Source organism: Dinoponera quadriceps, unplaced genomic scaffold, assembly GCF_001313825.1.
Source record: "Dinoponera quadriceps isolate SergipeBrazil2010 unplaced genomic scaffold, ASM131382v1 scaffold323, whole genome shotgun sequence".
Classification (NCBI taxonomy): Eukaryota; Metazoa; Arthropoda; class Insecta; order Hymenoptera; family Formicidae; genus Dinoponera; species Dinoponera quadriceps.
This window is the reverse complement of record NW_014554579.1, coordinates 64517-79992: the sequence shown is the minus strand read 5'-3', so window position 1 is coordinate 79992 and position 15476 is coordinate 64517. Positions and strand designations below refer to the sequence as shown.

The following is a 15476-nucleotide window of genomic DNA, read 5'->3' as shown; positions in this document are numbered from 1 at the left end:
AATCACGGCCAAGTGATTTCTCGTATTTCGCAATAGTACGACGACTCGAATCCGCCGTGAGCGATTTGTTGACACTTTTCTGACGCAGCGTTCGTTCTCCTCCTCTCTTCCTCCGGGGATAAAGTATTCCGCGGGTTTTTCGCGTATAATCCATGCAACGGGGACAACAGTGCGTGTAAAAATAATCCAACCCGTAATGCGAATTTTACGAGAAAATAGAGACGATTCTGAAATTTTCATTAACTTTGCAAAATTCATCCCTTCGAGATATAACGCTGTACAGACCCTCCCACTACTCCAAGAGGAGAATTCTTCATCACGAACAATGACATGATTTTTGCGACATAGTATTTTTGCGCGCGAGTCCTGTTTCATTTCTGGAAATAATTTGTTGGTCCTCGTATCATCACTCAGCTTCGTTTGTCGGCCGAACTGCACCCCCCGTGAATCACGGCCTGCTTTCAGGGTCGTCGTTTTTAAAGTTTTGGAACGTCTCCAGAAATCCCGTTGGAGCCAGAAAAGCGAATTCCGCGGTGGATTTATTTTCGCGACGGACACACGCGGGAATATCTCTTTCTTCTTCGTGCGGTTGACAACAAAACGGGGCGTCACGTATAGCTTACGTTCTATCTTACCCGATGGAACAAACAGTCGCGTTAAATCTCGCTAAAGCCGGCACAGTAGGAAGTTGATTAAATGGCATTCTTTTGAAAATTATGTTTCCTCAAACACGTAATCTCCCCAATTGCTTCGTGAGGAGCAGCGTCCTGAAGACAAACGGTGCGCGTTAATCTCGCGGATTTCGCGACACATCAAAATATCCCGTTTTCGGGGAAACACGAGCGTCGCCGCCGATGTCATCCAGGCTTACGAAAGACCGTTTAATCTCGAGTATATAATTTCTAACTGCTCTAATTAGCAGCCATACCATCTAAAACGAACAAAAATTCCCTATCTAAATAGATTTCTTTGGATACTACTGCGCGTGTCGTGACGACAGATTTCCGAGCTTTTCGATGTGAAAAAAATTGATTTCGAGCGAAATGACGGCGAGATAACACGTTCCGATAGTCGCGCGCTTCAAGCGGTGCAGCAATTTCTGGACCACCGTGGCAGCCGTTTGATCTCGCGCGGAGTTTATGCGAAAGGCAAATATTCATGACACGTGTGGAGCTCCTCCCCATCGCCGGCTCTAGCCAGTTTGATCTCCCTCTATCGTTCTAGCCGCGAGGAGACCTTCGGCGCGCACAAATAACGCGGCGTAGACACCGCGGAAATTCCGCCGAGCGGAATTATTCTTTCAGACGGATGATAATCATATCGCTTGATGAACCGCCGAATTCAAAGCAACACGGAGAGAACCGCCGTCGCGGCGCATTTATTCCGTGAGAAATGTATGCGCGCGAAAGGAAACAAGAACGTATTTGCGCGTTATTACGCTGCGAGCATCGCATGAGTACGTCCGAATGTTAGGCGGGACCAGTTTTTCCATCCCCGCTAATTACGAAGCCAACATACGTACGCGATACAAATTGCCTGGGTGTTTTTCATTAAGTCGCCGGAGGTACTTTGCGTAGAAAATCTTCTCTTCTTCACGTCCTATAAAAATCTACACTCTTCGTGTGAAAACCTCTCGATTCTCTTTGGAAATTTGAACGGATATCTCAAAATAATCTTTCGCTCGAACGAAGAAGCAGCACTGGGTTAATTAGCCGCCACTGGAGCAAAATGGTGCCTATACGAGAGAGGAGGACGGACGGCCTCCGCTCGTAGGAACTACGGGTGGGTAGTCGTCCCAACCTCGCGGCAAGCAAGTCCAAGGTTGACGGGGCTCTGATGCAACGCGAGCATCGCTGCAGCTCGCGCCGATAGGAGGAAAGGCGAGGAGGAGGGGATGACTCCGTGACGACACATTGGATTGCATTTGCAGCGCGCCTGTAAGACGTGCGCGCGGTAATTCCGATGGAAAAAAAACGGGAATTTGTTGTCCTCTTTTGTTGATTTTACAAAATCATTCTTCGTTTCTATCGCGAAAAATTACTCGATCGTGCGAGACACGAATTCTTCAACGAGGGAAAATGTTATCTTTTGTTACGTCGAGTCGTCTCTTCTTTATCGGGCAAATACGTTAAAGGGATCCAAGTACATAACCTGGGATAGGATTTCGGTAGGTGGGCGAGGCCCTACGCGCCGTTACTTTCGTCGTTACGCCGCGGTAACTCTCCGAGCTAAATTAGAAAGTCGATACAAGTTTTAATTGGGTAAGTTACCTTGAGATTCCAACTTTCGTATTTTGAGTTGTTTCGCGAAGCCACTGGGGAAGACGACTACCTATCGTTGTAATGAAATTTGGACGGTCGCGACGTTGTATGTAATTCATGAATTTACAGTGTCGACGGAAAAAGACATGAAATAGATATTTCTTGTTCGACGTAAACGCTTATCGGCGGCAACGCTTCAATCTCAGAGAGTGGTATATACCTTCCCTTAGAAAGGTTGCGTGAAAAGTTGGAGGAAATGTCATGAAGCGTCGCGATAATTGTAGTAATATCGCGTCGCGTCTCGTCGGAAACGCTCTTTCGCACCCACCATCGAGTTTCTTCTCGCAGCGACGATACGCTTGGTTCGTCGACATTTTTATTATTCCGCCGGNGTTTTATTTGTTTTAATATCCCCCCCCCGACTAGAACGAGCGGGTCAAAGTTCAGTGTCGCGGAAAAAGACACGAAATTTAGCACTTAGATATAAACCTGGTTTTGCGGCGAGATTGAAAGTTCGCGTATGGAAATACATCCCTCGGTATCTCCACGTACAAGTTAATCCTCCTCGAGTTTATCGAGCGCTAAATAATTGAGGAAAGGTCGACGCGGTTACGTCGACAAAGTTCCCGAGCTAGGAGAACAAACTCGTCCAACTGATATAATTATATTCGCGCAAGTCTTTATTTTGCAATAACGAGGCAGGTCGCGAAGGTCACGGATAATTGGGAAAAACAAAGCGTTTAGCTTTATCGTGTCGATAATAAATAACGAGCGCGGTATGTTATTATTAACGAGGATTATCAAGGAATTCAAGGGGCTTGCGACGATGAAAAAGGCGATGAAATTCATATGCGCGCATCTCTCCGACTTTCCCTGTTTTGCAAAGAAAGACAGAATTATTTCTACAGCCGGTGGGCTTCAATATTGCCGTCGCAATCGAAAATCTCCCTTTTTGTGCGGATGCAAAGATTGAATTTGCATGACAAACACGTTTTTACATCTTATCTATCTTATTCCACGAATATATAATCGCGGCTTGAAATATGTTCTGAGCAAAGAGTGGGCAATAAATATTCGTTCAATCCTTTATAAAGCTCTTCCACATGGTGAGTAAAAAGGAAGCGATAAATAGATGATATCGCAATCTGCTTTACGTAAGCAGAAGTGAAAAAATGTTCAGTCTAAAATAAGCTCACCGGCTTCGCATTACTTACAGCTAATTCCTTACATAATTACACACTGTCGACTCACCTGTAAACGCCGTAATGTTTGCCGCTCGCGCGGTCGCCGCAGATTGAACACAGGTGTTTACTGCCCGACAAAGGGTGATTAGGTGGATAAGGCGCTACCGTCTTGCTCTGACCACTGGGCGACGTGCTCAGGAGGTTGCTGTGACAACCGGCATTGAAGGATCTTACATGCGGAGAGAACAATAAATCGCACACACTTATTCAACGTACGTAAATCACGCAACTGTCATGTAGAAGAGAAACACTCACCCTGGGCTATTGGGACCCGAAGGGCTAAAGTTTCCCGGATTGATGAGTGCCGTGTCGGGCTTCATGTCGAGGGGACTCTGCGGGCCCACGGACGACATCGACATGTTGCTGTCCAGGCTCAGCCCTGCAATACAAACACATTCTTTCATTCCCGCGAATCCAAGAGCTTTCAAGCTGCTTTTCTCTCGATCGCCCATCATCCTTTCTAAGGCGGTGAAAGGACGTCGTTCTTCGGCATTACACCTATTAACGCCTCTCTCAGCGGACGTCGCATGGATCAGGAAGCGATCAAAACGCGGCTCCGAGAAGAAAGTTTTCGGAACGCGCGATTCACCAGAAAGAAGTCGATACTCTCTGTCATTAACCGAAGAATTCCGTCGGAGGAGCTCTTCTCTCCTCAAGTGGATTCTTTCCCTTTCTCTGGGAGGGAACCTCGCGTGCAAATATTAAACGTGTGTATATACCGAGAAGATCTGTAAATTAAGTATCCGCATCTCTCTCTCTCTCTCTCTCTCTCTCTCTCTCTCTCTCTCTCTCTCTCTCCATATATATATATATGTATTCAACGAGATTTATTTGTCTGAGAAGAGCAAGATGAAACGATGACCTTACTTCTCGATACCGTCTGCAGGATCCACGTTAATTAGCACACAGAAGCAACGATTCTCAAACGAGAATCTGGATGATTAACGACGGAGTATTGTCGATGGAAACACGATCATTCTTCCAATTTTTCAATTCGTGAAAGCAAAAACTTGTCAAAATTCAAACAGAAAAGAAAAAGAATTTAAACGATCTCTAAAATATGGCATAAAAATCCACACAACATTTATAAATGGTTCGAAATATGCGCGGGCATTTACGGAGAGAGTTCGGGGAAACAAACGCTTCACGTTGCGAAATTCAGGGTTAGCAGCGAATTCGCTAATCTTTCCACGAAGAATTCCGATCGAGAAACTTTCTTCAATACGATGGTGGTTCTTCGTGTATCGAAAGCACGTTTCGTACCGAGAGGCCGTGACAAATGGTTTTCCAGAGATACGAATCGTACGGACCCTTCCATCATCGACGCAGTGTCCTTTGTGTCGAATCACTTGTTGCAAAAAAAACTGATCCGCTTGAGCATCCGAAACTCACTCGTTTTATCGCCTCGATTAACAAGCATTGTTGTTTAACACGGTACTCGGAAGAAGAAACGATTATAAAATCGATGGTTTTAACTTTCGGAGAGGTACATCTAATCGGGCTAGTCTTTCTTTCCGACGTTTTGGAATGTATTCACGGTGAGTTAAATTAAGCATTTCTCTACACCACTTATCAGACAGATAGAGAGATCTTTTGTCAACTACACGAGACTGAATCTCTCCAACCTCCTACCAATAATCGCGTAAATTGCTAATCTAATCGTACGGCATATCAAACAAGGGTGATGGCTGTAAGATTAATCGTCTGTCGAACCGAGCGAACGTCGTATTATCGAGCATAAAACAACGCGCATTCACCACTCAAACGAGAATGAATGAAAGTTTAGTATCAACCAAGAGAGGGCTGCTCGTCTTCTTTCGTGTTCAATATTTCGACCATGACGCGCACCATTCTGAGTAAGGAATAAGTGTCGGGGAAGATGAACGACATTTTAATCGATTCCAGACACAACCGAGGGGGTCGCGATGTTGACGAATGTTTGCGGGCGGATGCAAACATTACACACTGAGCCTAAGTTACAACATAATCACATAAACCGTGTGTGAATTATCGGATTTATCGCGGCTGTCTCAATAAAGGCGCATTATGAAAAGAAATTGTTGAATTCTCCTTAGAAAGAGTTTACAACAAGAATTATGTCGCAAGTTGCGTCTAAAATGGGCTTTACATCAACGGAGGTGGCGATCCGTTGTTGAGAACGCGTCAAGTGCATCGGTAATTGCACGTCTGACGTCATTCTCTCTCTCCTTTCCCTCTGCTCTTTCTCAGTCCGACCCACTCGCTCGGAAGCGCATCACTAACCGACAAATGCGCACCAGCAGATTGGGAGGATTTATGGCAACAGGAATGAAACCAAGTGTATTGATGGTCACTGACCAGCATCGGAAAGGTCATCCAGTGCTATCTGTTACGAATGTTTCATTGTATAATTTTCGTATCTCCACGACGTGCTTTGAAATAGATGAGACAATTTTCAACTGTTTCGAAAAAAAAAAGATCGAATGAGAAATGTTGACACACTTCGAAATGACGCGCTACAGACGGAATAATTTTGGCCGGGAATTCGTGGACCGAGAGCGTTCGATCAGGAGGAACCGAACGGGGTCACCACGTGGCCGCTCCGGTGACCCACAAAATGATTTATGCGGTCGATCCGCCCGGTAGAGAGCTCGCTGGAATGATTTCTTCAGGGCTCGCGCCGGGTAATTCGCGATAACGACCCAGGGATCGAAATAGCGCGCGGATTTAGCATCCGTTTCCTCGAGATAGACGTTTGTGCGTATTTCTTCCTTGTCGAGAAAAAAAAAAAAAGATCGATCCAGCGCGATTTGCGCTTGCAGAGATGAGTTATACATCGAGGTCGTAGCTCTCTCGCGAGGCTGACTTCTATTTCGAGTGCCGGGTCGTCGTTGTTGTTGTCGTCGTAGTTGCGTGCCACTCTCGTTTATTAAGCACTGCGCCGCTGGTTTAATTACGCAACCGGCCGGTCGCGCCGGCCGGCAAAGCGGACCCGAAGGTCGTCGCACGCGAGAGACTCCGCGGCGCGGCGAAAAGAGCGCGATGCGATTATTCCCAAGCAAATGAGCTACATCACACTTTCGCTGAGAATTGCGAGAATAATTTTTCACCCAAAATTTCAATGTCTTATTAACGACATTACAGACTCTTTACGTTTCTCACAGAAGAGGAGAATCACGATTTCTCTTCAAACTCGAGAGAAAACATTGCCTTCTAGAACAATGTAATGGCGACTCGCGGCGGCCAATAATCTGGTACGAGACGGCAATTAAATTTCCTCGGTCGGAGCCGAGAGCGCGCATTAAGTAATTTCACACGACGAGCGGCCGTAAAAGCGCGACGTGTTGCTCTATAGAGGGTGGGACGAGGCCACTATAGAGTGGCCACAAGGCCAACGGTGTATATTATACCGCACGAACGATTATACGCGCGTACTCCGTACCAAACGGCAACGGTGCAACGCTCGAAATCGCTCGCATAGGAAGGAAGAATCTTTTTTTTTTAAGCACAATAATCCTCTGTGATTGTCTCAAAGAGGATAGCAACGATTATTCAAGTGGAGCTGCTGAACATTTAATCGTGCATCTCCGAGAAAAAGATCATCAAGGTGAACTGTGAGCGAGGTAAGGAACGAGAGTGGCGCGTCGTTTGAAACGATTAGCTTTCGGATTTTGCGCACGTACATGACGGAAACTTTGGGTTGTCCATCTCGCGCAGTTACGCACGATTACTTGGCACAAAATTAATATGTCTTTGTAATTATGGTGCGCGCGCAGAGAGTGACTTTTAAAAGATTAAAGTCCACCTTGACAGGACGATATTTCTTTTCTTTGAATAATAATTCACGCGCGCCAACAGATCCAAATTTATAAATATACGTGCAATCACGTACGATACAATTGTATATATTTCTTTATGCACGCGAGTCTTACGATAAAGTTCCAAGGGAAAAGGATGCACGAACAAATAAGATTCCGTTGTTGATTCAACCCGCTTGACTGTAAATTTGACGTCTCGTTTACGCGACGTGTTTTCGATATACACGATACACTGAGGAACCTGCGTATTCTCGAACCGTTGGAGAAGGATGGTTACTTGCTAGAGGGAGGGAGAAGCGTAGACGACGATAAAACCGTTCGACTGCACATTTTCTCGTTGCATTCTGTGCTGTCGATCGGCGGAGGAGTTTCTCGGTCGTCGCGGTGATGAGCCTTCGTCGTGAGAGTTGGTAGATCATCGCAGACCACTCGTAGGATTAGATGTAAATCCGAAGAGAGGCTTGCTTCACGAAAAAATCAGCCATTAAAGGAAACGATTCGTATATCGTCGTTTTAATAAAGTCGAGAACGTTCGATAATGCTCGTACGATAAATTAGCATCAATTCAGCGTCGCGGTTGATTAATGAAAAGAGTTTTTTTTTCCCTCTCCTCCAAATCGTCGCGTTTTGTTTCCGTCCGTCTTTTAAAAAGCCGTTTTTCTCCCGCACACCCACTCACTTATGCTCTTTCGTTGTTGGCTAAAAGCGACGGCCAGATGCACCGATAACGGCCGAGAACTCGCTGACAAAGAAACGTTGATATTCCTCGTTAAGATCGCCGAGCGTTGTGTAACGACTGTTGTGCGCCGATTCAATGGATACAAACGGCGTTGTGTGGGATATAAGGTGTACCTTATCTACCGGAGATCGAATGATAGCAAACCTGAGGTGCTAATTAATGTTGCGAGGAGAGAATCGTCGTTTGACATCGTCAAACATAGACATTTCGTTTGTACATGCCGACTACTCGCACCACGCTTTTTTCGCCCCCTCTTTTACTTTCTTTCCTCCTTTAAATAATATCGAAATCTTTAATGTTGCGAAAAAATATTCCGTCAGTCGGACTTCTTTTCTTTAATTTCATACTAATTTATACAACACATATATGTCGCATGGAGAAATGTAAGATAACAATGATCGTAATTGATTGACACTGTGTCAATTTACAGTGTTAATTCATTACGTTTAAGTTCACACGGTCGAGCACAGCTGCGAAACGGTTGAGGGAGTCGCATTTAATCTATTTGCGGACTTTTGCCGACGCGTTTGCACGACTGCACGCGGTTTCGGCGATGACATTGAGCTCGTACAGCAGCCTCAAATGAGTAATACGAAAGTGCACCGTTCGTCAGTTCGTGCTAACTTTAGATCCGATGTAAACTCACCGTGTGTGTGTGTGTGTGTGTGTGCACGTGTGCTCAAAAGCGCTGAATTGTGCGAATAGTTGGACACGCGCGGTTTACGTTACGCGCGTATATGCAGAGTTTGTCCCACTTGTGCCGTGTCGCTTTCTCACAACTGATTCCTCGGTCACTCCGAGATTTTTCTCCAACAAAGATGTCGGGTTAATTATCGTTTTCAAAATATTAATGGTGAAAAATACAGAGCTATCGGTAAGATGTTAAATTTTTTACGAGAGAGAGAGAGAGAGAAAGAAAATTGCGAAGGCATATTCTTCAATAAATATTCTGAGTGAATTTGATCGCGACGGAATTTTTATTTAACGTCCAACTATAGAGAAAAGTTTACGAAATTATTCCTCCCAGTAAATTGTTTTCATCAACAGAAGGTTTCTCCTCTGAAGAAACAGAGCTACGATTATTAAAAGGATACCAGCAGCAACGACGGTCATTCTTCCTTTCGCATTATGCTGAATCGCGGCGGATATGCGTCTCGACGCGATAGGACTCACGTGACACCCGGCGTCGTCAGTTCGTGCGAATATGCAATTCAGCGAGTTTTGACGGCGGATAAGCGATTCAGCCTCTTAACCCCTCACGAGATAACTTTTGTAATCACATTCTCGCGCATTCTACCGCACAAACTATGATTTATCATAAATCGATCGGAGACATTATTCTCCCGCGGCGTGAGCATCGTGACAAATCGTTGGCGAGGCCAATCGTCTCCTCTCCTTGGAGGCTGTGCTTCTCGTCGCATTAATAGCGGCGGAGGAGGACGGTGAGACGATCGAGCGCAAAGGATTTTTCAGTCATTATTATCGTTACACAGGGAGGGCCTTTACAGGCGGGTGACGTCACCGTCTGACAATCTGAACACTCTTCCGAAACTGAAAACCAGTTTCCCGCCGGACCGACCTCCGTATGCGCCTTTAGGCGCATCGTCGTCATCGCCACACTGCTTGCACTGACCGGTCGTCGCCTCTGCTACACGCGAGATCGTAAATAAATCCCGGCCCCGCAAATTGTCCGAAGACGATCCTACCATGTTTGGAAAAATCGGCCGAAATGATCTCTCTTCGAGATATAGTAGCGTATAAGGTGTATGAAACGCGCGATTAACGATTTCCCCCCACTGTGTCGATCGCCCGAAAAAAGCAGAAATCCGACACGAAATAGAGAGTTTTTAACGGTTTCGCGACCGGATGCCGCCAACGTTGCACATACAACCCACGCGATTGTGTGTGCACGACTGTACGAAAATAGTGCCGCGTCCCTGGCGTTAGTCCTTGAACCCGCGAAAAAAGTCGTCGGATTAATGACACCTCCGTGCGATTTATTTACCACCACCGAGAATCCGGTTCCTGTCATGCGATAAGAGCATATCAAAGATTCGTTACGAATCTCCCGTTGAAAATATTGCAAAAAGATTTCATCAGCATTTACACCGGCCGTTTCGTTCTCTCTTTCTTCTCTTTTTGTCCCATCTTGTCTTTCGACATTAAATTCACCCGTTATTGATGCATCGAGTTGATATCGCGATCTAGCGATCTAGAAGTATGCGGTCAAAGGGTTGAACTGAATGAAACTGAGAGTAGAGATTAACTTCAGGCAGATTATTCCCCCCCCCTTTTTTTTTCGCGAAAGGTGCGTGAAAAATATCTGCTTCTTTCCTTTTTTTATTTTCGTTTGAAGGAACGCGAATGGAAAATACACACATCGAGTAGTAGTCCGCAGCGTGACGATATATTTCCGCACGACTTTCAAAACGTCAATAAGATGATTTACAACACCGCGCCGGCAAAACGCTCCTCTCATCTGATCTTTCGCGAAAATAAGATCGCGGATCGGCGCCGCTGCAGTCTCGTCGCGCATATCAGGTCAGACGAATATCGTCCGTGAAAATATCATGCATCTGGAGCGGATGAATGCAGATTGCACGCATGCTCTCGCATAAACGAGTCATATCATCGCTCCGAGATGTTACGCGAATTTTTTTCACCAACGGCTGATCCTCGAAACTTGTATCGAATCTTTTTTTCGCTTTTCGACGCGCCGGATTCGCCGCTGTACATACTCGGGAATGACCTTTCCAACCGACTCGGTAAAGCGAAAAGTACGCGGACCTCGTCGCGCTAAAAAAACGGACGGCCTTTCGATGCGGGAGCGTGTAATCTGATAACAAAACAAGTCTAAAGTTCACCATGTTAAATACGCTTGCATCGTTCGAAACTCGCCGCTACACACACCGTACGGAGAAAGGGAGTGAGAACGATCGATGAAGCGAATGCACAGTGGCGACCGCGTCGTTGCGTACGGCCCTGAAAGAGAAGGGGGAGAGAGGGATCTATATGCAGCCGCACTTTATATAGCGCGACGTGCCACGTGCAGGGCAACTCGGTACCTGGGTCACCGGGAGAAGGTCACGGGGTCGCGATTTCAGCCTAGGTGCAGCGGACTCGGGCGGAGTGGGCGTGCTCTCGCAGGTGCAGCCCCACTACGTTCGTCTCTTCCCGCCGATCCAAAATCTCTCTTTGAGATTCAAAACATTTGCTTTTGTCTTAAGGCTGTGAAGGTCGCGACACGAAAAAGTCTGTGAGTTTTATTCCTTTGTAACGCTCCGTTGAATTAACCGCGGTCGTTATTTTCTTTCTCACCGTTCTACGTGAATGAGAGGCGTGCCGCAAGTTACGAACGCTGTATGAAGAAAAAAAGACCGCAAGAGGATTATTATTATAAAACCCCGGTCTTCGTTATTTAATCGCGCGCCTCTCGTATAACCGACGCGGCGTAGCGTAGTGAGCGCCGCAAGTGACCTTTTCATTTCACAGAGTCGGTGTTATGTCACGCGTTCATTACACAATTCTCAAATGAGAATGACGTGTAAAAATCATCGAACGACCGAGCGCTCATCATTTCGAAGCTGTCGTCGAAATTTTCGAGCTCGAATAAATCCGCCGATCGATACAACGCGGAGAATTCCCATGGAGAATCCATTTGTAAGTGCGACGTATGAATAAGAACGTGTAGAGCGCGACGAGGTGGCCTTGCACGTGAATATCACGGCGAAGGTCACGGGGTCGCGATTTCAAGCAGGTAAACGAGCGCGCACGTACACGTGGAATAATCGTACACGCTGTCGCAGGTGCAACGAGCCGTATCGGCGCTGTGTACAGGATGTATTAAAAGTAGTAGACGCGGAAATTTATTATACATATTATTCGGAGAAGACTCGAGTATGCAAAATCGAAGAATCCCGTTCTCTCGTTGGAATAAGTCTGCAAAATACACAGCTGTGAGAAAGCACGATCAGCGTGATATCTGCGGGCAAGATCGCCGACATTAACCCCTCGCGCGCATTGTGAATTGATATTTTCTCTCGGCAGAGTAACAAAAATATAACTCGCTCGTTGAGACTTTAAATAGAAAGCCTCGTGTGGTGGTACTTTGCGAAAAAAAAAAAAAAAACAACACCGCCCTTAAATTATTGTCCGGCGTGTAAACAAGAGCTGTTAAGCTGTCGATGAGATGAGTGGGATGACATAGTCGGTAACGCTTCACGATAGTTGGAAAAGCACGGAGAATAAGCCTCGCAACGAAACGACGGTTCCTGTTTTCGCGTAGTATTTAGTAGCCTTCTCGAACGAGATGATGCGATTTTTAAGCGACGATCAAAGATGAAACCGAAAATACACCAGAACGAATGCCAGTTTCAAGGTCCCCCCCCCCCCTCCTCTCTTTCTCGTTCGCTGACACATCGCGAGAAACCTCCCCTTCTTCCTCTCATCCTCTTCCGCCTGCTCGCGGACGTTCTCTTCGCGGACGATGGTTTCGCGCTAACCAAGTTAAATCTTATGTAACGTAGCTAGAGACGCTCGTCCAAGATAAGAAGAAGGTAAAAAGGTCGTTAGTCACGTATCTTTCGAAAACAAGCATTGTCTTCGCACGACTGTGCGGCAAGCATCCATGTGCTAATGAAGGCCCGCTAATTGTCTCGGAAATTACCGCGGCTGTATTATCAATCGTCTCGTAAGGAATATTTTGGCCAGGACTCTCTCTTCTCCACACTACTTCTCTCGAAAATTACTTTTCACGCGCGCTTCTTTGTTTTCGAGAAATTGATTAATGTCGGTAGAATCGGCTTGTTGTTTCACTTTGCAAGCGAATGAGGTATCGACAGCGACCGACGAGCTCTCGCGATTGGCCGTACGACGACAGCCGTTGTGTTTGCAGCTGCAACACGCGTCTGACAGTGCAATCAACGTTTGTCGATCCCGCGTTTTCGTTATTTTTCCTTCCTTCCGGCTGTCGGCCGGACGTTTTGTCCAAAGTTTCCAACTCGGGTGATCGCTTTCAGGCGGACGCGCCGCGTACTGACGCGCGATGAATTAATGGAACGGACGAACGTCCGTAAGCGTAAATAAAGAAAAAAAAAAAAGAGGTAAGATAATTACCGCAATCAGTTGCTAGGAAAGAATACATAGCGAGAGAATGCGCAGCTCGTCAACCACTGTCTGAGGAGCAACAGGAAGGCTTCTACGCTATCTCTCCATTCGTTCGGCCGGTTAAACCGAGCTTTTCTCCTCAAAACGATCGAAGTGTATATATGCGATCCCCGCGTAACCACAAGGTATCGTATAAGAGCGTGCAGAAAATTTCGGCATATCTCCCCACCGTCGCAAGTCCTATTTTAACGCTCGTCCTAGAATCCCGACATAGATTCATTTTCTTAGGTTTGCCGAGATCGGATCGCGTTAACAACGCGATTCTTTGCACGTGAAAAGATTTTTTTTCTTTCAAAGTAGTAGACTATTTCAACGATTTTTTTCAAACATTCGAGATGCTTTCCACTCATGTAAGATAATCATTCGACAAGTCGTTACGGATGATTGTTTTCAGTATTATATTTGAAAAGGGATTTGCGTGTGTTGAATGGGATAACAAATATCTCAACATGTTCGATCGAGACACGTGCGCGCACGATGCTGATAGGATAACGAACGCGCGTAATAGAAATATCTATTCGGTCACACGACGCGAGAGACCTGCCAACGTGACTGTAATAAACGATCGCTTCCTTCTGCGCGATGCCTTTTCGTGCTCGCGACGAGGTACTTCCGTCGAATCGTCACGCGACGTTTACACACGAAGAGTAAAAAATCATTTCGGAATACCTTTTGTACGAAACAATTGCGTGCAAATTCTTTCTTCGTCGAGGAGAAGGGAAATCGTTTTTCGGTCGTGTAATAAATATATATTTCCTCCTCCCGTTTGGACAGACCGCGATGCGCGGATCTGCACTTCACGGCTCGTTCCCATCGGTGCCAAGGTTGCGTCGTGTGCATCCGAACGAGTTGCACGGTCGTGCGCCTACGTAAACACGTGTGCGACAATGTGGAAAGGCAGGGGTCTAGGCTGAGCAAAGGATTTACGCAGTGGAAGAAATAATTCCCTGCGAATCATCTATCATCTGGCGGCAAGCGTTGCGCAGCAAGCCTGGATCAACACGCGCCTTGAACGCGTGAGACTAACTCAATCGTCCAAAAGCGGTATAACTATCAGTGTAGCACGGTGCTCCATAATATTCGCGAATTCACGTCAGGAAATTATCTAAATATTTAATTATGAATCAAACAATATCGCGCGAATTAACATAAATTTGGCTTGCGTTATATATTATTCTTAGAATAATATGGTTTATTAGAAAAATACCATCGAAATGTGACACAACGCGACGTGATAATCTCCCTTCGTTCTGAGACAAAGATGTCGTCTATCATATCGAAACTATGCCGCAATTTGTGGGCGACGACGCGGCTGCCGTGGCAGACGACAAAGTCCGACCTCGTAAAGTAGTACCCCGATCGCGTATCAATGAATACGTAATCAGCCACGATCGTCAGCAACATCGTTCCTTCCTAATTAGCGTCGGCTGATTNAAAAAAAAAAAAAAAAAAAAAAACGACAGACTTGCGCAATCCGTTGAGTTCTTAATATTATTTATCCTTGAGACACGATTCTTCTCTCGCTAAGAGAGTTTGAAAATCAACGAGACAATTTAACGGTGAATCCATTCTATGTTTTAAAGAGATAGCACCGGAGATGCTATCTTTTTATCACCGTATCGGCGTGAAAACGCATAAGACGATAACGGAGCATCGCCACGGTGTGCTGCTTATCGATAACCCAGTCTTTTATTCCCACTCGACAAACACCGAGCGCGCGCTGAGACAGCTGTCCGATCGTCAAGTCCGTGACCATGAATTTTCGTCTGATTATCTCATGTTTGCATTGTAATTCGGTTGAATTTCAATCGAACACATCCAACAAGTAATTCAATAATAAGGAGGGAAGTGATAACGCGGTATCTCACGATACTTCCGCGAGGTTCGATCTATTTTTGCTGCAAAATATCCCGATAGGCCGTTATCGGAGGGCACGTTGTTGGATAAAGCGCGATTTCGTCGCGGCAGGTCAGTTCCCGATTTCGCGCGCGGTTAGCGATATCAATTCTTCTCGCGACTTGACGTGTTTACGCGAAAAGTTTCCGTGTTGGCAATTCCGATGAATGTTTCGATGCAATAGGGACATATGCGATAAGACTCGAAAATGCTCGTAAATTGCGTCCAGGGGCGTTGATAACGAGGCGCATTCGCGTGACCTTCGCGGCGTTGCGTTCGCGCTTAAAACCCGCTCCCCGAGCCACCGCTTTTAGAGCCGGCGACTGATAACGAGCGCGTCGTTCCCTGGCTGGCTGACTCGCTCGCTCGTTCG

At 46.1% G+C, this 15476-nt stretch overlaps 1 protein-coding gene across 17 annotated transcripts in view; it reads right to left on the bottom strand.

Annotated features, from left to right (window-relative positions):
• LOC106752144 (retinoic acid receptor RXR) overlaps positions 1-15476 on the bottom strand; it is a 41191-nt gene that overhangs the window by 4242 nt on the left and 21473 nt on the right. For all 17 annotated transcript variants that reach the window (XM_014633630.1, XM_014633628.1, XM_014633629.1 and 14 more), the window contains 2 exons: positions 3761-3884; positions 3513-3674 (listed from right to left, as the gene is read on the bottom strand). In XM_014633630.1, the coding sequence (XP_014489116.1) occupies positions 3513-3674; positions 3761-3884 (286 nt within the window). The remainder of the gene's footprint in view (positions 1-3512; positions 3675-3760; positions 3885-15476) is intronic.